The sequence below is a fragment of the Diadema antillarum genome, unplaced genomic scaffold (genome assembly GCF_040938485.1).
Source record: "Diadema antillarum isolate AM-2024a unplaced genomic scaffold, OU_Dant_1.0 seq00000757_RagTag, whole genome shotgun sequence".
Taxonomy (NCBI): domain Eukaryota; kingdom Metazoa; phylum Echinodermata; class Echinoidea; order Diadematoida; family Diadematidae; genus Diadema; species Diadema antillarum.
The window spans coordinates 204689-227500 of NW_027271649.1; the positions used below are offsets into that span (position 1 = coordinate 204689).

Here is a 22812-nt window from a genome sequence, read left to right on the forward strand (position 1 = left end):
ATGCTGTATACGACCACTAAAAGTAATTCCCTCTGAGAGAAAAGTATGTTAAAGACTTGTCTATAGTGGCCACCTGTCTATAACGGCCACTTTCTTCATGTCCCTTGGGTGGCTGCTATATACAGGTTTGACTGCACCTGGTTCTATCCCAAGCTATAACAAAAGACTGACATCACCAAATTGGTACTCTATAATGCTAAACTCTAATTGAAAATGCTGTGGTGTGAAAGTTTCTCCTAATCGTATGAGTGGTAACAGTGAACTCAATGGATTGTGTGGCACTCTTCTTCATTAACAGAACAACAACAAAATGTTTGTCATGAGTACCAGTTCGAAGTCTTGTAATTGTTACTCATGATTCACCAAGTTGTTGTGGTAAATACAGAAAGGCAAGTAGTGTTGGAGACTATGGTAGTTTGAGAATGTGTATGTGTTCCCTGTCTGAATCATGCCTAACACCTTCAAGTTGCAGCCATTTTTCTCTGTTGCAAATGAGACAGTATAGTGAGGTATTATTAATATGAACCAGTCTCTGCACAAGTTTGACCAATGTGTCATCAATCTTTCAGGCTTCTTGTACAAAGCCAGTAGCTTGTGAGCTTAGGCTAGATTTGATGCCGAGTTGCTCAAAACTAATATTAACTTTGATTACGTTTAACAGGCACAAGAAATTGTAGAGAAGAAAAAAAAAATCCACACCATGCACTCAAGAGGTATGATAGTTTGCTCACTTTGCAAACGTAAATATTTGTTTCCGCTGTATTACAGGTCGACATGGCTTTGGTGAGTTATGCAATGATGTTACCCTAATACCTAATACTGTTTGTTCTAACTTTGGCTGACTCTTTTTTTTCTGCTATTCTATGGGAGCTGATTGACACAGTAACTGAATCCGCTTTTACTGTTTCACAGATTTGTATTTTTGACAATTTTTTACCTTTTGCCTTGTAAAAACCAGGCAAAATATGAGGAATTGGCAACATCTGTAAGACCTTCATCAATGGCAGCACTTAAATACTTTGGTTGTGATAATTACTTTTTTGTGGGCATGCTCCTACTTTTGTGACTTTTGCTTGTGTATCTTTTTTTCTTTTTTTTTGCAGGCAACTGCACGCGACATTTTTTACTAGGTTAATGCCATCAAAAAGTGACAGAATTCCTACAAACATTGGAAAATGATATCTGAAAAATGTGATGTTTCATATTACGCCATGGCTTTCCACTGTCCAGCAGCAATGCCTTGTTAGGTAGGGTAAAAAGAGGAGAAATATCTCTTGCCATGTTTCCATAGATATCAGATATTAACCCGTTGAGGACAAGTCCCGAGTATACTCGGGCAAGCATCTATGGGAAATGCGTTTTGTAGCAAAATCAAACTGTCCTCAGTGGTTAAGTGGGTCAACTTTCATCAGGGGCACGATGACACTTGAATTCACAACAATATGGACAAGACTTCAGCGTTGCTGCAACAACTTCAGACTTGGGGAAACTGTTCAGGCATTATTTGAGGCATTAAACAGATGAGCAAATTCAGTTACTGTGTAGGGGAAAACTCTTGCAAAGGTACATTCTAATATTGATGAGCTGATGCATTCTGTCGGCACTTCTGGTGGTTTCACTCTTTTGCACTTAACATGTTAGTTAATTTAGTTTGCTGAGCATCTAGCACTACTAGCTGACAGTCTGGCATTTGGATGTCAGTTTATTATTCATGCCACCTGTGCACTCTGATTCCTTTGCTGTCAATCTTTTTCCAAGTTATGAACAATTATGTATATGTATTATCTATCTGTTGATATTTACTACATTGTGGTCACTTGTAGGTAAAAATATTGAATATTGAAGATTATATCAACTAGCGCTTTAGTTAGCCACATAGCATTTAATTGAATTATTCTGAGCAAGGAGTACATATATATGCCATATACATTTCTTTTGTTTCAGTTTCAACTCTTCTGTACAAAAAGTGTTGTCTACCAACAAACAGTTCAGAAATGTGCGGCAAATTGCCCATGGCCGGTGGGTATTTCGAGCGCTGGTGTAGACTTCAGTCCGTCTTGGCAGCCAACTTGGTCACTGCTCTGCTCTGCTCTGCTCTATGGGACAGACCCATTCTGCCTATTTAAAGCCAGACGTTATGTGTATTCTCTTTTCAGATCCCTAGCAGTGCAATGATAACTGTGGTCATGCATGGAAATACATTATATATTCTCTCTACAGATCCTTAGCAATGCAGTGATATCTGTGGTCATGCATGGACAGACATTATGTACTTGTATTCTCTCTTCAGATCCTTAGCAATGCACTGATAGCTGTGGTTTGGTAATATGCATGGCTGCCTTCTGTCTGTAGTCTCCTAATAGTGCTGTGGAAGGGGGGCTGAACTTGTTTCCATATCTGCCATGCCTTTTATGCATATATCTGTGCAATGCTGTACCTTTATCTCTTGAGCTAAGGTGGAAAAGACCCTGATCCACCAGGCGTTCATGTGACCCCACATGACTGACCGTTAGTGTAGCACTCATGCAAACATGGATTTAAAGGAAACATGGACTTACGCAGCCTTTGCCTTGTTTGCAACAACAACAACAAATAAATAAATAAAGCATGTGCTGTATTCTTTGTCATTGTGAAATGTTATGAGTATAAAGTTGGAGTGATTGTTGAAACATTCTTCTATGCAGCCCTCGAGTCCTACAAAAGCAGGTAGATTCTCTTCCATCAATCTGTATTCTTGATGCCTTTTGTATAAAGTACCCTTTAAATTGAAAACGACAAACTCCGAAGATGTTGAAGTCTGACTTTGCAGATCCCGAGAGCATTTTGAAGGTGTCCTCTTTCCTGATGTTATAGATGATCTACTCTGAGGAGAAAGTTATGTGATAATACTGCCCCCCCCCCCCCATAAAAACAAGAGCAGGTGATAGAAAATCTTCACCAAAGAGAGAATTTGTTGATAAATGTTCACAATCTAGATGATAGCTAACACAGGGCTGCACACTCACTCACCCATTTTTTTTTCTTCTACAGGTTGGACCAGTACCCAGTTTTTGCATTTTTTACTGGTCCATTCCTGCAAAAAAGTTACTGGTCCGACTGATTTTTACTGGTCAGGTACCTTCGGACCAGTGCCAGTGTGCAATGTTGCCTAACAGTATAATGTCCCTGATGTGTATTTTGTGAAGCTAGTGGGGAGACTGACTTTCCTTGACATGGATCAATTAAAGACAAATTTGACACCATATCTGACTATCTTAGGTAGATTACCAGAGATAAAAATGCTTGAAGCATGCTTTCACTTGAGTATGAAAAAAGTAACATTGGACACAGACATATTATGGAGACTCACAGTCATGTGACCAAGATACGTGTAGCTGCATTATGATTCTTTCAGAAGAGCATCATCTTTACAGCTGACTCACTGGTCTGTGGGTAGCTCTGTGTCTTTCTCAATATGTGCTCGATTATACTGTAATGTTCTTTGAGATCTGCTTTTGGTTGTATTGCTTTCTGATAGAGTATGCATTCCTTAAATCTTGCTAATGGCCTTTTGATGTAAATATAGCTGGATGCATCGTAAATGTTTCAGGTAAAAGTATCCCGATGGAATCCCATTTTCTTTGCGAATTTTTCACTAATAAATCATATTCATTTCTGGGCAGTTTCCTTCTGTTTGCATTTGTTATATACTCGATAAGCTGCATCACTTCGTTGATCCCTCGCATTTATCCCCAAGTTGAATTATCCTTTGGGTTTATTCCAGGTTCAAGTGTGTACGTGTTTGTCACACACATGCACACTGCTTCTGACCATTCGAGCATTGAGAATTAACCCTAAAAGGGCTGGGTTGAATCAACCCCCCCCCCTCAACATTTTCCGCGACCATTTTGCCGCGCGAATGTTTTTGACCGCGCCGCTCGCTGATTTTTACTTTCAAGTCTTGCACATCTTTTGACACCATTTTCGCAAAAATTGGACTTACCGTTACGGCGCTGCACAACCTTTTATACATGCTTGTCAGACCGAAAATGGCTCAAAAACATGATTTTGTGTACAAAGTCTATGCAAATAGAATTTTCTCACCTTATTCAAAAAGATATGATTATTTTCACTTTCAATGGCTGAAATCAATTAATTTTAGTATAATTATGCTTAAAATAGGTTCTGTAATGAATTTAGCGGGAAAAAAAACGAAAAAAACAAAAGGTCAAAAAACAAAGAAATACATAAGAAATTAACTTTGATACCAGATTTGTTAAGAATGCTACAAGGAATAATGTCACCAAAAATTAGGATGCCATTAGCTTTATTTTTTGAATTAGAGCAAAATTTATGATTTCACGCATGTTAATTAATATAGAATATAAAAAATGAAAAATTCAATTTTCTCTTTTATAGTTTGGTAGATTACGTGACAAGTAATGTATGTGTCTCGGGTTCGTATCCGTATGGAATCCCATTTTCTTTGCTCATTTTTCCACTAATAAAAGTATTGTAACTTTGTGCTCCTAGCAAGCCTTCCTAGCAACTGATTTTGTCACTTACGATGTTGATCAATCATGACAACCGTGAAGTTTGTAAATGATGTCTGGTGTTACAGAAATATAACATGTATCAAATCACCTGGTATTACCCCCACCTTAGACCAGAGCCCACCCACGGGTCACCGAGACATTCTGCTGAGGGAGGGGCCAGAAGCCTTTGCCAAGGCGGTGCGAAACAATCCCGGTCTCATGCTCATGGACACCACCTATAGGGATGCCCACCAGTCGCTACTGGCAACCCGCGTCAGAACCTACGACCTGAAGAACATCTCACCCTTTGTGGCCCACAACTTCCAGAACCTCTTCAGCTTGGAGAATTGGGGAGGTGAATTTGTCTTTTGGATATCAGTAATGATGTCTTGATATTTGTTTTGATGGTGAAAATGATCTTTGGTTTTGTTTTGTTTTGTTTTGGTTTTTGGGGGGAGGGGGAAGGGGGTGGTGCTACACCCTTGCTTTACTTCAGTGTTTGTGTGTGATGCAGAATGGTAAATGTTGAAATCTGTACTGTGTCCCATTTATGTGGACAATATACTCAAATTTTATAGGATCCTGGAAGGTGTTACAACCAATATTGACAATAAAAAATTATAAAAGTACAGATTTTTTTTGGAAATGAAAAAGAGACAAAATGCACAAGCATTTATGTTTTGCAAAACAAGATTGAATTAATTGCTGTAATGCCATTTCACCTGGATATTCCTTTGAGTCTGTGAGATGTTCTCCAAAGTAAGTTTAAAAAAATATACAAAGGTCAAAGTGTCATGATATGAAAATAGGGGTTAGGAATGGTTCCAGGCACTCTCCATCAAATATCATACTTAAACAATGTCACTTTGAATGAATATGATGCTGAGAGTAACTTTTAGATCATAATCCTGTGAATCTGAATACTCCATAGAATTTGTCTTGAGACAATGCTAATAATAAGATGATGATAACGGGTGATCCTTTTGCAGGTGCCACATTTGACGTAGCAATGCGATTCCTCCACGAGTGTCCGTGGGAACGACTGGAGACCCTGCGAAAACTCGTCCCCAACATACCGTTCCAGATGCTGCTCAGGGGGGCGAACGCTGTTGGCTACACCAGCTACCCAGATAATGTGGTCTACAAGTGAGTAGTTCCCACATAGTCAGTGCTCATTGAACACCCAAGGCAGAAGGTTCCAGAACAAGAAAGTTAGGAGGAAAGAACAAAATTGGCACAAGAGAATGAGAAGTATGTCAGTTCAAGAGCACTTTACCCCCCCTTTTTTTTTAATTGTTTAATAGCAACATGATTCCAAACCAACCAAAACAACAAAATGTTGAATTTGTAGAATGAAAATATCATTTGAAAAAGCTTTTTAATGAGTATTGCTGTTTGCTGTTTCTGTTTAAGTGCAGTTGTTGGTTGCAAGAAAAGAGTATTTGCTCACTGTTGAGCATCTCTTTGATATGTGTTGTGCAGTTCTTGTTTTTCCTGTGTTTTTGTACGTGTTTGTCAAGCTGCATTCAGGCATGAGTACTGAGTTTGAAAGTGCATAAAATCTTTGAAATGGACTTTCTGCTGTCCGAAATATTTTCTGCGTGACTCTGCTCTTGGATGTGAGAAACACACTGCTCTCTTATACATCCTCCAAAGACAGTATGTCCATTTGTAAAAAAATTCTGTTGATGCGAATTTCAAAGAGAATAATAAGTCATTCTCTCTGTGATGAAAGCAAAGGATGAGTTCTAATCAAGTGATGGGACAGTCACATGACCAAGAAGGAAGGGTTGAGCTGCCCATAGAATGCTGTGTGAGTTGAGCTTCAGAGCTACCCAAGTCTCGAGCCTTAGATTGAGACTTGTTCCTTGTCTTGTCTTTCTCGTGCTCACACGCCTGACAAGCTTTTATTCACACAAAAGACCCTCATAATGCAAAAACAAAGATTTCCAACCACCGAAATAGTCACTTTTTAAAGAAAATATTGTTTTACCAGAATAAGCCTAAATAATCTATTCAGTATACACAAGATCGCACAATTGACAGATTAGAATTGCTGAAGCTCCTGACCATGGGAGTGGGGATATAACCTCTCCCATACCCTTGAGAGTACGCATCTGCCCAATTAATGTCCATGCCATGCTAGTTCTCTGACTGTGGCACCTCTGGAGCTGTGACATCATATATATCTGATGCTTGGGCACATTTTCACCCCAATCCATTATTTTTCAGTCAGTGCTTCTATTTAAATTTAGCCCCTCCTCCTCCCCCCCCCACCCCCCCACCCCCCCACCCCCCACGGTCTCTTTCAAATTTTTGTGAATATCTGTCGTAAATGGTGCACAAGATTCAAAGTCAGTGACGTTTAATTGTTTATTTTCCGGTTTGCAGGTTCTGCGAAGTGGCCCACAAGAGCGGGATGGACATTTTCCGTGTCTTTGACTGTCTGAACTACCTCCCCAACCTGATCCTCGGCATGGAGGCTGCCGGTGCGTCTGGTGGGGTGGTGGAGGCAGCCATCTCGTACAGCGGCGACGTGTCGGACCCCACCAAGACCAAGTACACCTTGGACTACTACCTTGATCTCGCCACGGAGCTGGTCAAAGCTGGAACCCACATCCTGTGCATTAAGGTACCTGTGTTGCATGTAAACAGTTTTCCTTTTGTGTGTGTCTGTGTGTGTGTGTATTTATGAATATGTGTTAATGCATTTGTATGGATGTGAGTGTGTGTGAATGTGTGTGTGTGCGTAATGGGCATACATGTTTATGTCTGGTGTGTGGGTAGAAATATACATGTGTGGCTATGTGCATGTTTCAGTCTTTTTTACAACTGTGCTTCTGAAAATTTGTGTTCATGAGCGTGTGTGTGTGTGTGAGTTTGTTTGTGTGTGGTGAATTTTATATGTAGGTTGTGTATTTTGCTGTTTTTAGTGTGTACCATTTCCTCTTAATACATCTCATTTCATGCTTGTAGGGGCTGTGGTGATTAAAAAGAAAACCCCAAAGAGGTATGCATATCAATACTAAGAAGTATATCTGATCCTCTCTATGCTATATTCTGACATGTTTTGACATATTACTAGTTTTTTGCATGTCCTGCAGAGCTGCACAGTTGTCGTCACCACCGGTCTGAAATTGGATGACAAATATAGTGTAAATAAACTTTCAGGACTCCTTGTAGGAAGTGATTGTCTGTACCAAAATATAGTTCAGATTTGGAAATCAGGAGACATGGCAAAGCTTTTGAACCGTATGTATAAAAATGATTGGAACAAAATGAATAGAGATGTGACTGCACTGGATCCAGGAGGGCAGGTTTGTAACATAAAACAGGGTTGCTCTCTAAACCATGAAATTATAACTTTATTTGTAAATCCCAGGATATGGCGGGTCTCCTGAAACCCAAGGCCGCCACCATCCTTGTCTCCGCTCTGAGAGACCGCTTCCCCGATATGCCCATCCACATCCACACCCACGACACGTCCGGTGCCGGAGTGGCGGCCATGCTGGCAGCAGCGCAGGCGGGGGCCGACGTGGTGGACGTGGCAGTGGACTCGATGTCCGGGATGACGTCGCAGCCCAGCATGGGTGCCGTCGTGGCCGCTCTGGAAGGCACCGACATGGACACAGGTGAGTGGCAGGATCAGGTGAAGTACAGTGCACTCCTGTTATAATGAAATTCCAGTTACAACGAAGTAAAAATTCAGGCTGCAACATTATCTGCGCTATGTTTTTTATTGTTTGTTTTGTTATCACGAAATTTTTATAAAATGAAAGAAAACTGCCAGTCCCAAGGACTTCGTTATAATGGGAGTCCACTGTAGTACTGTAGAAATGGAAATTTTCACAGGATGGAAATTTTCACGATTTTGCACAACATGAAACTAGTGGAAGAATAAAAGCGCTTGAGTTTTATGCTTGTTATAACATGTAATTTTGTTCTATATCTTTGATTTCAAGGTACATGTAGGTACATTGATAGGATAAAACTGCTAATGTTATCAGTTTATTTCTTCATATTTGCTAGTCGTGTAGTGTGAGTGACCTGGCTGTCATGATGCTGCCCAGTTGTCTTTTACTGTAATAAGTCCTGCCAAATCCTTTAGCCACAGTGGCTGCAGTGAGGTGTTTTAAGTGCTTGCTCAGTTGTTGTGACTGTCTGTGAAAAATAAAAAACCCGCATAATTCATATTACTTAGCCGAGCGCAAAAAAATTACTCGTGCCAAAGTTTCCACCTACACTATAATGCCGAGACTCATTAGTTGCTTTGTTAGTCTTACAGAAGGTCATCAAGTCATCAAAATGTGGTCTTCCAATAAGGATCATGTGAAAGAGAGTGAAATAGAAATCATGTATATACCTTCCGGCCATGATGACCTGGGGGGTGTTTCATCAACGTTTGTCAGCGCTGACAATTGTCAGTGCTGACAATTTCAGCAAAATCCTTGGTTTTGATTGGCTGAGATGCTCTGGTCACTGACTGTTACTATGGTGATTCAAGTTGTCAGCGCTGACAAATGTTGATGAAACACCCCCCTGAATTCTGGTTGTCAGACTTCGCTATTTTTCGACATTGTCGTGTATGTATGTCATGTTTGTGTTAAGATTAACATGCAGTGAGTGATGAGTGTGTGCTAAACTAAAATAGTACCACAGATAGTACCACTTCGCTACAATGTGCTTGTTAGGGACTGACCATAACAGGATGCCTTGGCTACAAGCCTGTGGTCCTCTTCAAGAGAAGATCTGCAATAATCATCAGGAATGAAGAAGAACAACAAACAGAAAATGATTCATAGCTTTGATTATTAAGAGTTGTGCTATGGGTAACTAATTGACTTGTATGTAAGTCACTCTTACTATGGAAGGAGACAAATTTGGAGCATTGATCTTGCTTGACAGGCGTCCCCCTAGAAGAAGTCTTCAAGTACAGCGCCTACTGGGAGGTGGCCCGCCAGCTCTATGCCCCCTTCGAGTGTACCGTGACCATGAAGAGTGGCAACGCTGACATCTACCGCAACGAGATCCCAGGAGGGCAGTACACCAACCTCCAGTTCCAGGCCTTCAGTCTCGGGCTGGGCAACCAGTTTGAGGAGGTGAAGAAGGCCTACGTCCAGGCAAACCTGCTCCTCGGGGACCTGATCAAAGTGAGTGATTAGGGCTGGAGGCTCCAACCGTATCAGGGCAATTACCCCCGAAGACAATTACCCCAGAGGACAATTAACCCCCCCCCCCCCCCTACTAAATACTGGTTAGTGATAGGTTGAGAGTAAAGATTAGAGTTAGGGTTAAGTTTAGAATTAGAATTTGGATTAGGGTTTGGATTAGGTTCAGGATTGGGATTACGGTTATGATCAGGGGAAGGGTCTGGGGTTTGTCCTATGTATTTATGTATTGTGAGACTGATTGTGGATTCAATGACATGATATGTATGTAGGCATGGTAAATGCTTGAAATAAAAAGAACCCTAATGCAACAGGCTTGTACAAGTGACAAAGTGTGTAAACATCCCAGGTGAATACTTCATCACCTGCCAATACACACAGGTGCGGAAAAACAAAACAACAACGACTGTAGGATAAGAATGTATTCAAAGTCTTTGAAATCATGTTCATTTGCTTGTGTCATTTGTAGATTGTGCTGTAAGATACTTACATGTAAGATAATGGCTCAGATGAAGATGACAATGTTTAAAGAGAGGAATTAGTAGTTTATTTCAAGGGTAATCTTAACCCGTTGGGGACGGGCTGATTTTGCTACAACACGCATTTCCCATAGACACTTGCCCGAGTATACTTGGGACTCGTCTTCAATGGGTTAATTCTTGAAAAGGCCCTTACCTCGTCTCAGAATTTCAGCTTCATGATCGCCATGCCAAAAATGATATTTGACAATGAGATCATTACCTGCTCATATTGAATACATCAAAAGTCTTCACTCTCCTGTGATGTTGCGTTGTCTCGTTGTCAAGGTAACACCATCCTCCAAGGTGGTGGGAGACCTCGCCCAGTTCATGGTCCAGAACAACCTGACAGCCGAGCAGGTGGAGGAGAAAGCGGATGAACTCTCCTTCCCGTCGTCTGTGGTGGAGTTCCTGCAGGGATACCTGGGACAACCCTACCAGGGCTTCCCGGAACCTCTAAGGTCAAAGGTTAGATCTAGCATCTATGTGATATTTTCCTCTTTCGAAGATGAGAGATGTAGTGAGGTGATAAAGTAGAGAGAAGAGCAATGCTGGTAATTGAGAAAATCAACCACCAGTCATGTGATTCAAAGTTTATTAGGGTATGTATGTACATAGCCCCACTTCATGATGTATTTTCATGATAAGTTCTCCGTCAATTTCCTCCCATCGTGCAGTGTCTCGAGGAGAATACTGTATACGTCAGATATTTTGCTAGGTTGTCTTTTTTTCGCGAATTTCGCGATTCGGTTGTTATTCGTGAAATTAAAACACCCAAAAATATTAATTCTCATCCCAATATGAATGAGTCGTCCACGCATACATTTTTTCATTCAGTACTTTACTCCACAATTGTGAATTTAACCACTTGCGAAATTGTTGGGAGGTCCAGATTCACAAAAATTAAACTCGCTAAAAAAAATGTGTATATAGTAATTTACCATCTTCAAATTGGCAAAAAAACTTGTCGGTGAATGTTTTCCAAAGCATCTGCTTTTGCTGATCATGTAATATTATAATTCAGTTTGAAGAAGTTCCGTTTACCTTCATTTAAATAGGTCTCAATGTATACATTGTTTAAGTACAAAGTTAGGGCGTGGCTGCATTTTTTTTTTTTTTTTTTTTTTTTTTTTTTTGGCTATGGTTTATGTTGGAGAACTGTATCGTCATGCCTTGACTAGGTTCTGAAGGACAAGGTGCGCATCGACGGCCGACCGGGGGAGACCCTGACCCCCTTCGACTTTGAGACTCACAAGAAGGAGCTGGTGGAGAGGCACGGCCCCAGGATACGGGACGTCGACGTAGTCAGCTCCGCCCTCTACCCCAAGGTCTTTGACGACTTCGCCAACTTCAAGAAGGACTTTGGCCCCGTTGACTGCCTGGACACCAAAATATTCTTGGTCGGACCGAACATTGCGGAAGAATTCAATGTAAGGTTCTCACCCACTTTCTTGTCACTGTACCTCCAGATAGAGTGTGCCATTTGATCATTTGACAAACTTTTATCATTGATATCGAGAATGTTTCTGAGGCATCATAATTATATGTCTGCTGTTTGTCCAGTTGGCCAACTGGTTGTTTGGTCAGTTTTTGTCAAGTCCACTGAAGGCGAGGGGAGACTAAGGGATCGATCGCCTGCGGCGTCTGTCCGTCCGTCTGTCGTCCGTTCGTAACTCTACAAAAACTTGAATAAATCTCTACTGGAGATTTCAATTTCAATCAAACTTGGAGGGAAGAGTGGTTTACAAAGTTACAAATTTTACCCAACATGAAGGTCACCTCAAGGTCAAAGGTGACAGGCAGGGGTCAATAAGCTTTAGGGCCCAATGTTACGCTTTTACGGCGCGTTTCGATTATGGCTCATAATTTTTGATGTATATGTTGGTTTGTGACCAAACTTGGATGGTAGATGTCCCTTGGGGAGTTGAAGGTCACCACAAGGTCAAAGGTCACAGACAGGGGTCAACAAACTTTTAGGGCCCAATGTTCAGTTTTTTTGGCGCGTTTTGATTATGGCTCAAAACTTTTGATCCATATGTCTGTTTGTGACCAAACTTGTATGGTAGATGTCCCGTGGGGAGTTCAAGATCACCACAAGGTCAAAGCTCACAGACAGGGGTAAACGAACTTTTAGGGCCCAATGTTGAGTTGTTATGGGGCATTTCGATTATGGCTCATAACTTTTGACCCCTATGTCCGTTTGTGACCAAACTTGGATGGTAGATGCCCCTTGGGGAGTTGAAGGTCACCACAAGGTAAAATGTCATAGGCGGGATGAATGAACTTCCGGGAGTTAGAAAAACATTAATTTCTTCTACGCGAATGGGCGAGACACATTTTGGCACTTGCCTTGTTTTTTATTTCACTTGGATAATAGCTATAAAAAAAAAGGATCTGTCATTTTTTTACTAATTATGGATATGAGTGAAATAGGCAAGTTACTCATAAGATATGAGGGAAGAGTTGTGAAGATCAGATTTCAAAGATCAATTTAAATTATTGTCAGAGTTCAAATTTTTCAGTTTACCCCCAAAAATCCATATTATGTCCTTCGGCTTGTTGAGATATAGCACATTTTTTTGACAATGTCACGGAAATGCACTTTCCAACGACTTTTGTGTATACAATGCATGGCTTTTACAAGAAGTGTAGGATGAATGTTTTCATTGATTCAGCGATCTCAGGGGGCAAATATGCCCCCCCCCCATACAATTTAAAAATAGCCTGGGCTATAGGGCCTACATGTATAGGGTTAAAGGGATGGCACAATATTGGTGGAGATAAGAATTGGGCTTTTAACTTTTTGCGAGATACCAAGAAAACACTTGTGATATAGTACAGAGCATACCATTTTAAGAGGAATTCAAATTTCATTTGATGGAAATCGGGTTTGGAATGACTGAAAGATCCAAAAACAAAGTAAAACAAAGCGATTGTAATAAAGTGTGGGTCCTACTTCTCATTAGAATCGCTCTTTTTTGGATATCTCAACAATTTCAAAACCATTTTTCATCAAATAAATGTTGAATTCCTCATAGAATTACATGCTCTTTTATATTTCGTAAGAGGTTTCTCATTATTTCACCAAAAAAAGTTAGAAACCCAAAATTAGGTCTCGACCAAAACTGAACGATCCCTTAAAACTATGTAGAAATGTGGAAATTCATTTTGTCCTACTTTTTGTGGGTTTTAAGCTTTGCCATCACAAATGTAACATGCATGCCTTTCGGTGCTGTTGTCTTCCTAGGTGGAGATTGAGAAGGGCAAAACCCTCCACATCACCCTGCTGGCGATGGGTGACCTCAACAAGAAGACCGGAGAGAGGGAGGTCTTCTTCGAGCTCAACGGTCAGCTCAGGTCCGTGCTGGTCAAGGACAAGGCCGCCATGAAGGTGAGAGATGTCATCAACAGGAAATTCATATTTTCATCGTCATCTTCTGTGCATTCTTCCTGCTCCTGCTCCTCCTCTTCCTCTTCCTCTTCCTCCTCTTCCTCCTCTCCCTCTGCCTCTTCCTCCTCTTCCTCTTCCACTTCTTCTTCCTCTTCGTCTTTCGCTCTTTTTCTTCCTCCACTTTTCCTATCGCTCTTGTCCTTTCTCCTGCTCTCCTTGCTCCTCAACCTCTTCTTATTGTCTTCCTCTCCTCCTCTTTTCCCTTTCTCTTCTTGTTTGTCCTCCTCTATTTCTGTCTCTCATTGATACATTTGATGTGGTATTCGGTACCCCAAACCCAACAAAAGTGCTCCATTTTGATAAATGATTACTTTTTGTTGGGGGAGGGGGTACCCTTGGTTAGCAAAAATGTGTTATAATGTGATAGTAATGTTTAGTGCTTCGTTTATGCAAGAAGATTTTGTTGTGATAGTAATATTCAGTGCTTTATGCAAGAAGATTTGGTGTTCGTAATCACATCAACTTAATGAATGATAGTACCATAAATCCCTCATCTATTTTTTTTTCTCCTCTCTAGTGACAGTATCATATATCATAATGCTAATGCCTTGCCACGTTAGTCGTTGTGTAGGCAGTGCATGCATGTGCAGCTCAACAGCAGCACTCAGCAGGAGCATGATCAGTACCACTGCACTATGCATTATCAGTCCACAGGTAAAAATGAGTAATTATGGGCCATGTGTGTGGATTGAAATGGTTTCTTTCGAAATTACTTTTCAAATTTTAATAACATTTTTAGAAATAACAATAAAACAGAATCAGTTATTATCATTGTTATGTAATCAAGCATGTCATAACACTGATGAATATGCTATGGGATACTTATTGTGGATTTCTAAAGTTTGGCCGTCATGATAGCAGTGTGGAACTCTACATCTGAAGGACACAAGATTCCATTACAGAAGGTCGTAAACTTGGGCATGATGGTGCCTGGGATTTTGGTCTGCTGAATCATATATACATGTGTATGTTTGCAGGTTCATTTTAACAGGCAATGATGTGAAACACAAAAATCATTGACATATCAACCCAATTCTCTTTTGACGCTCTTCAGGAGATGCACGTCCACCCCAAGGCCCAGAGGTCGGTCAAGGGATCGGTCGGCGCGCCGATGCCGGGAGAGGTCATCGACGTCCGCGTCCAGGAGGGGGACAAAGTGGAGAAGGGCGTGCCCCTCGTGGTCCTGAGTGCCATGAAGATGGAGATGGTGGTCAGTGCCCCCATCTCGGGTGTGGTCAAGTCCATATCGGTCAAGAAGGGAACGCCGGTGGAAGGTGATGACCTCCTTGTGGACATCGAATGAGGATTTCGGGGAAAAAGAATGGACTCTTTGGGAATGCAATGGGTGATTGGGTATTATGTTAGTTGGGGAAGTGGGTGATGCCGAGCTGGTAGAATGGGCCAAAAAGAAGCCACACCTGTAGTTCAAATGCTTTCCCCCTCATGGAAAATACTGATTATTAACCCACTGAAGACTAGCCCCGAATAAACTTGGACAGGTGTCTGTGGGGAAGGGCATGTTTTAATCAGCACGTCCTCAACTGGTTAAGGCCTCTTGTTTTAACACTTGCTAACCACATGAAAATGTAGTGCTAAAGGAAACCAAAAAACAAACAAACCTCAATGCTCATCCCATTAAAAAAAACCACACACACACAAGCACACACCCACACCCAAAAGTCTAGCATGAAGTAAACAGAATGATGGTTGTGGCCATGCAAAGAATAGACTAGCAAGTGGCATTGTTTGCTGATGGGCAGGTTTCTAACAGCGTGCAAAGGGCAGGGCAGGAGTTGAGCGTTTGGATGGTGCTATCAGCTAAAAATGATGACAGTTAGAGAGCTTCTGGGCTCTTGCTCTGTGAAAAGTGTATGTTCCCGTGGTTGCAAGTCTGATTTTGAAAGTGACAACTTTCATTGACTGTATATGATAGAGCAACAGTAATGCATGGACATTGGACAATGTCATGAAGCAATATATTAACAGTTAGTTGTTGTTGGTGGTGTTTTTGTTTTTGTTTTCAATTCATTGGCCAAAGTGATGGTGCTCGTGATATGCGCTGAATTTCAGAGACTTTTATGTTTTGCTCAACAGAACCATTGTAGACATAATCACACTGAATCTCAAGGCAGTGCAACTCTTAAAAAAATGAAAATTACAGTCCACTCCTATGGAGTAGGAGAGGGATTCTGAAATATGCTCAGTGAAGGTTTGCTGTTTTCTGTGTCTTATGTGAGCTGAGTTTCCTGGTGTTACATTGCCATGTCATAGGGTGTAGCCGACAGAGTGCAGATGCAACTTCATGCCGAGCTAAAGAACAAACAAACAAAAATCCAAACCAATGCAGTATTGTGCCTCGTGGATTATGGGCACGTCCTGGTCAAGTTTAGCTACATGGTCTGAACTTCGACATACTGCACAAGGAATTGTATATTTTGCAATATGAAAGAGGTTTGTTTTGTGCCATTTTTTTTTCCAATCTCAGTTGGGAAACTTGGAACATAAACTGTGACATCTTAGCTTCCCAATGCCTCTGCAGTCAAGAGGCAACATTAGAAATGTTATGAGTATTTTGCCACTGTACTCAGCCTGAGCGCAACAAGCTCAGTAGTCCTCTGTATGCAACTAATTCTGTGACGGAATCATAGTCTTGTGGCTAGCCTACAGGTATGCATGTGGCTGCAAGGAGGAATCCAAATGCAGAGTTGATGTTGTGTGACAAAACATTTCTATTTTCTGTTTCACTTTAATTAGCGATCTCATTGCAAATTATCCCAGGAAACTTTGCACTTCAGTCAGCAGTTTCAACAGGGATGTTTGGGTTGTCTTGATATTATTCACACCCTTTGCCAGCAACTTTCACCAAACTGATGTGTGTGTTTGTTTGTTGTTGCTTTTTTTTTCTTTTGAAACGTTGCAATGTTTCAATTGCAGTGTGAATGTCCCTTGTAATAGTATTAAAAAGCAGCAGAACTGGGCACTAATACTCCCAAACAGACACCTAGCCCCGTCCTGCACGCCAATTCCCTGGTTCCAGTAGTGACAATTTGGAGGTCTTGAAATGTTCCGTCTCCCTCCGGTCAGGACCTTTGTGTTCTGCATGATGTTGGTTTACATCGGTATGTGAAAGTGTTTCTGTTCTTGATCTACACTAGTGACCTTTTTTCCAAGAAGGACACTGCTGGATGTCATGTGGTCTCTTGATTTGGAAGATGCAGCTAAGAGTGAATGCGGTTTGATGATTATAATTATAACATTTGAACCGAGCCATCATTAGAAAAACTCCAGGAGTGACTTTTTTCTTTACCGAGACTGTGCCTCAAACATCTCTATTTTCATTTCATTTATTGCAATGATGTAACTATTTTGGGGGATTTCAAGTTTTTATCCAAGGTATTATGTGCCCTGTTTCTTGCATGGTGCTGAGGCTGTCAAGAAATACAGAAATTGAAATTATTTTTTTCATTTTCCAGTATTATATGTATATCAGGACATTGGATAAAATCTACCAAGTATGATTAGAGTAGGAAAAGCCCCTTGTGTGAACTTTGTGAAGTATGTAGCATTACAGCCATTATTTAGGTCATAAGATAACCTTGATTTGGAAACTTGTGACCTTTTAAGAACCTAACCATAGCCTTTTTTTTTCTAAATCATGACTAAGAATTTAAAGTGTCTGAGAAGCATATGCAGAACGTATGTGCAGTGCTTGAGAAATTCTGACTTGCGTACCTTGAGGGACTTTATTTTTTTGAAACTTGAAATACTAGAGGGGCTGAGTTTGAAATATGTGGATCATGAGATCTACGCTTTAGTGTGGCTGAGTCCGTTTTTATGCCTCCGCCACGAAGTGGTGCCGGAGGCATTATGTTTTCGGGTTGTCCGTCCGTCCGTCCGTCCGTCCTTCCGTCCGTCCGTCCGTCCGTCCGTCCGTCCGTCCGTCCGTCCGTCCGTCCGTCCGTCCTTCCGTCCGTCTTTCCGTCCGTCCGTAATGAATTTTGTGGACAAGGTAACTATCAAAACCTGTTGAGGTATCCTAATGAAACTTGGCATGTATGTGTATTAGGGGGTGAAGTTGTGCCTATCAACTTTTGGGTGCACACGCTCAAGGTCAAAGGTCAAAAGGTCAAGGTCAAATACATAAAATTTCACTATTTCCACCATATCTATGCAATGCCTGAAGATATTTTCTTGAAACTTAGTTTATACATGTATTACCCAATTTAAATTCTCTGGTGAAAGTTTGAGTCATGAGGTCAAAGGTCAAAGGTCAAAAGGTCAAGTAAAAGTATTAAAACTTCTTTTTTTTCTCTGTAAATTGGAAAATTGTTCAAGGTATCTTCATGGAACATAGTATATACATGTACTGACTGGCAGTGATTATCTAGAGAATGTAGGGTTCATGGGGTCAAAGGTCAGGGGTCAAAGGTCAAGTGCAACACTTCAAAATTTTACTATTTCCCTCATGTTCATGCAATGCCAGCAGGATTATTATTATTTTTTTTTTACACTTGGTGTATGCATGTGTAACCTAACAGAAATTCTCTGGAGAGTTTTTTTTTTCTTTTCTTTTTTTTTTTTTGCCTCAAAGGTCAAAAGGTCAAAGATCAAGTGAAAGTGCTGAACTAACTTTTTCCTCCATATCTCGGAAGTGGCTCAATTTATCGTGGAACTTACTGCATATTTATGCATGTTCTACCTGAACGTGATTATCTTATGAATTTTAGGGTCAAAGGCCAGATGAACATGGTAACAATTTACTATTCAGTACAGAAATTGCACTTTTTCTCCATACCTGTACCATGAAAATTACTGAATGCATAAATGTATGAATGGGTTAAAGTCCTTAAATCCCCAAATACATGCTCTCCTATTCATCCAATTAAACCAAGGTCAAGGAAGGTGAACATTCAACACATTTGTGACAAACTTGTCATTTCATTATTTTGCCAGTTTTGTGAAAATGTAATCACACATTGTCCACATGTTCTATCTAGACCTATTAGGAGAATCATGCATTATGGCGGAGGCATACCAGTCGCCATAGCGACATTTCTAGTTTGAAATGTTTTATGTACCATGTACCAAATATATTATCTGTTTAACAGACAAGAATTTGTTAATAATGTTACAAGGAAATGAACAGCCACAGAAAAAGCTTTATATTTCAAACACACATATACATACACACATAACGCACACACACATGTACACAAAGTATTTTTAGGGCTGTATTGGTATGTGCTACCATGGTTGCCAAACAAAACAGCAACAGATGAAAGTTTAAGCCATAGTGTGTTTTGAGTGACGACTGATACAGGAAACCCTGTAGTGTTGTACACTTTGCTCAAAGTCTCTTGCACAAAAAGGGTTAGCCATCATTGTGATAAGACTGTCATCTGTCAATCTTTTAGTACTGCACATCCCAAGACATCATTCAAAAGTGAATCACACATTTTTTATCTCTATCATCGAGTACTCTGCTTTGTTTCTAATGATTCCAAACTATCTAAAAACATACAAACAAACAAACATGTATTATTACAGGTCTACCAAGTGTGATCCATATGCTGCCCATTTATATTGTGTGGTCCTTGTGGCTTTGCATTGAAAAATATATTGGTTCCAGTGTAGAATATATATGCTATATATTTCATAGTAATAAGAGGAGGTGGTGTCACAAAGTGAGGTATAAGTTGTACATTGTATTTGTGTTTACATTGTGAAAATGTTCCAATCTTGTGTTGATAAAGGTTTGATGTACAGCTAAATTTGTGGTATAAATGCATTGCTCATTGTCATTAGACAAAAATGACCAGAGTTATTCATTCTATCAGATACTCTATGTATAGGTGGTAATCCCAAATTTGAGTGAGAAATACTCATTATGTTTGTGTCTCTATGAATTTTGTGAAAAGCAACTATTGATTACCCGGGTTAGACAAAAACAGATTAGCTTCTTGGCCATGTAGTTATGGTGTCAGTAGTAGAAGTAGCAGCAACTACATCTTTGTTGAGTATAGAGTAGCTGTCGTACCAGAGGATAATTTTTTTGATTACATCCCACTCAACCGTGTGTGATTTCTTCTGACGTAAATCTACCAGGTATTCGCGGTAATTTCCATGAACCATTTGACCTCGAACCAACAGATCGGTGACGACATGATATTTGTGATTCCATGGGTATTCCAAATTTTGGTGTAAATTGTGCAAGGAGGACCAGTACTAACTGCCTGTGTACAGGGTTATAGTCAGTAAGAAGACTTAGTAATTTAGTGCACTAGAGAATTGATATTGCATTGGAGGTAGGTTTTGTTTTGATGTGTTCTTTTTGTGGGTCTTTAATGTAGTTTCCTTTTTGTTTGTACTGAACTTTTTGGCACCATAAAAGTTGTATGGAAGGTCTGAACGACAGTGCCAGGTAAGATTCAATGTAGTAGATATTATATATTTATCTTGGAAGAGCAGGTCTTCGAAACTAGACCTTTTTGTCTCTCTTTTTGGTCAGCTATTGACTCTGTTCAGAGCTTCCAAGTTCCCTCGATATCTACTGGAGGCTTCCTAAAAATTGTAATGTGTCATCATGTCTAGATTATTATTATAAGAGATATTACATGAAGACAAGTCTCCCCAGTGTTTATGGTTGAAGAATGTCAGCGACCTTGTGCAAAATATGTTTCAATATCAACCTCTGGTTATAGCAATGTGAAATGTATTGTGTGTATCAAGTTGATGTGTTTGCACTGTACTCATGTCTTTTTATTTGTGAGGTACTCTAGCAAATTATCGGAAATGAACGAAAAAGCATATCGAAAAAGTGAGTAAGTGTGAAAGTGTGAGTATAATGTGTTGTCATATACAGATAATGTACTATGCATCCATCCAAGGTGACTGATGTGCTACAATGCATATGAAGTTTTTCTTTTTTTCTCTCTTGCAGTCACTCCTCTGTCTAAGATATATGTATATATATTATATGCATTTAGAAGATGAAAAATGGATCTCATGAGTACAGACTGTGGCAGTAACATTTGCAGGGTTAATTGTGCATGGTTTGTTTTGAAGTGGTAGTCAGAATGGCTGACAAACCTTCAAAAAAACAAAAAAAAAACCAAGCAAGATAGAGTGCATTAAGAACTTGTGGCATGATTACTCATTAATCTCACAGAGAATGTGTGTCAAAGTTTTTAGTGAACCTGTGCCAGTGTGTAGAGGTACAAGGGTAGTGAAATGCCAACCTGTCAGACTCCATGGTAAAACAGTAACGCACATTCTAGGCCATGCTTCTCGTCCTGTGATGCCGAAAGTCGGGGCATTTGATTTTGAATTGAATCTGATTCTCAAAATGAGTTATATATACATTTGTGTTCAATGGATGGAAAGTGATATTCGTATTATTATGTCGATGATAACCTGCATTGTGACCTTAGTACACAGGAAGCCGGTATAATTTGTGAACCTGTACACCTTGCATTGAGTATGATCTTGTGCTTGTTCATGGTAAGCAATAAATATATCTATTATTGATAAATATGAGTGAAATCATATGTTGTTTGTATGTGTAAGAACACTACTTGGCATGTGATATCTTATTTACCTATCTCCATATTTGTATACATGTATATGTATGCATGTGGATGTGTACATGTATGTCTGTATGTGTGTTGTGTTGTGTTGTATTTAGACATACAACAAGACATCAAAATGTACGTGCAGAATTATCCCAATAAATCATAAACGAATATTGTTTAAAGATTTTGTTGATTATATATAACTCACTCATCGGTCAAGCCCCCAGTTACATATCTGGATTATAAGTGCTTAAATCTCATAAACACATTCATAATTTGTGCAGTTTCAATGACACTCTTCTCTTACAAACTCCAACACGCAAAACAAAAATAACATTGGAAGACAGAGCATTTGCCTGTGCAGCTCCCAAACTCTGGAATGACCTACCATTAGAAATCAGGAAGTCCCCGACTGTAGCAGTCTTTACATCACGACTCAAAACACACGTTTATTATCGTGAAGTACATCGGAAGCTTTTGCAGCGCAGAAGAATATATGTCTATAGGTTTTGCGCTTTATAAATTGATTTATTATTATTGTCATTATTATTATTATTATTATTATTATTATTATTATTATTATTATTATTATTATTATTATTATTATTATTATTATCATTATTATTATTATCATTATTATTATTATCATTATTATCATCATCATCGATTATTATTATTATTATTATTATTATTATTATCATTATTATTGTTATTCATGCACTCGATGAAAAGTGATCATCACGTTCATAGTGAGGGTATTGCTTTGTTAGCATGGGTAGTCTGCTCCTGAAAATTTGCCATCATCGATTATTGCTTCAGGCTTTGTGAACCTACGTCAAAGAAGTACCAGATAATATGGGTTACCAATCGGGGTGGATTCGCTCTTGCACAATACAGTGCACTCCCGTTATAACGAACACAATTATAACGAAATTCCGGTTACAAGGGAAAACAAAATCAGGCCGCAACATTATCCACTCTATCTTTTCCATTGTTTATTTGTTCGGTTATAACGAAATTTCGATAACTTTTAATAATGATAGAAAACTGCCGGTTTCGACGACTTCGTCATAACGGGAGTCCACTGTATAATCTTTGGACCAAAGTGTTTTAACAAAAAAAATAAAAATAAAAAAGAAATAAAATGAATAAATAAGTACTTTTGGTCTGCAGTCGTTGGCGGTCCAGGGTAACCCACCATCTCGTCCAGGGCCTAGGGATGTACGCTCCTCGCTGGACGCGAACCAGGGACCTCCCATCCAAGGGCCCTGTGCCTTTATCCGCCGCACCAAGGCGCTTCCCCATTACCAGTCAAGACACGGAGGCAGACAGATATAATAATGTCACGCGAGACTGAATCCCACTCGGCAGTCCATTCAATCAGGCAGTCACTGTGAGGGAGTATTAAAGTCGGACTTGGCGACCCTGTTTACCTTGTCCCGCTTTGTATAGGAATTCCGCCTACAACGCGGGCGTCTGAAGAGCTTTGTTTGTTTCTATTTATAAAAGAAATCGGTATGTACATCTCTCCCCTGTACATGTCCCTCCCCACCAGTACGTAGTCCTTCTCTCTCTCTCATTTACATGTAT

General features: G+C 40.0%; 1 protein-coding gene across 1 annotated transcript in view; it reads left to right on the forward strand.

Moving 5' to 3' along the window:
* LOC139738585 (pyruvate carboxylase, mitochondrial-like) overlaps window positions 1-16182 on the forward strand; it is a 53735-nt gene extending 37553 nt beyond the window's left edge. The window contains exons 11-19 of the mRNA XM_071649201.1: window positions 4645-4869; window positions 5504-5660; window positions 6906-7146; window positions 7897-8146; window positions 9420-9664; window positions 10489-10668; window positions 11382-11630; window positions 13448-13591; window positions 14706-16182. Coding sequence (XP_071505302.1) covers window positions 4645-4869; window positions 5504-5660; window positions 6906-7146; window positions 7897-8146; window positions 9420-9664; window positions 10489-10668; window positions 11382-11630; window positions 13448-13591; window positions 14706-14954 — 1940 coding nt within the window. The 3' untranslated portion in view covers window positions 14955-16182. The remainder of the gene's footprint in view (window positions 1-4644; window positions 4870-5503; window positions 5661-6905; window positions 7147-7896; window positions 8147-9419; window positions 9665-10488; window positions 10669-11381; window positions 11631-13447; window positions 13592-14705) is intronic.
* The last annotated feature ends 6630 nt before the right edge of the window (window positions 16183-22812 follow it).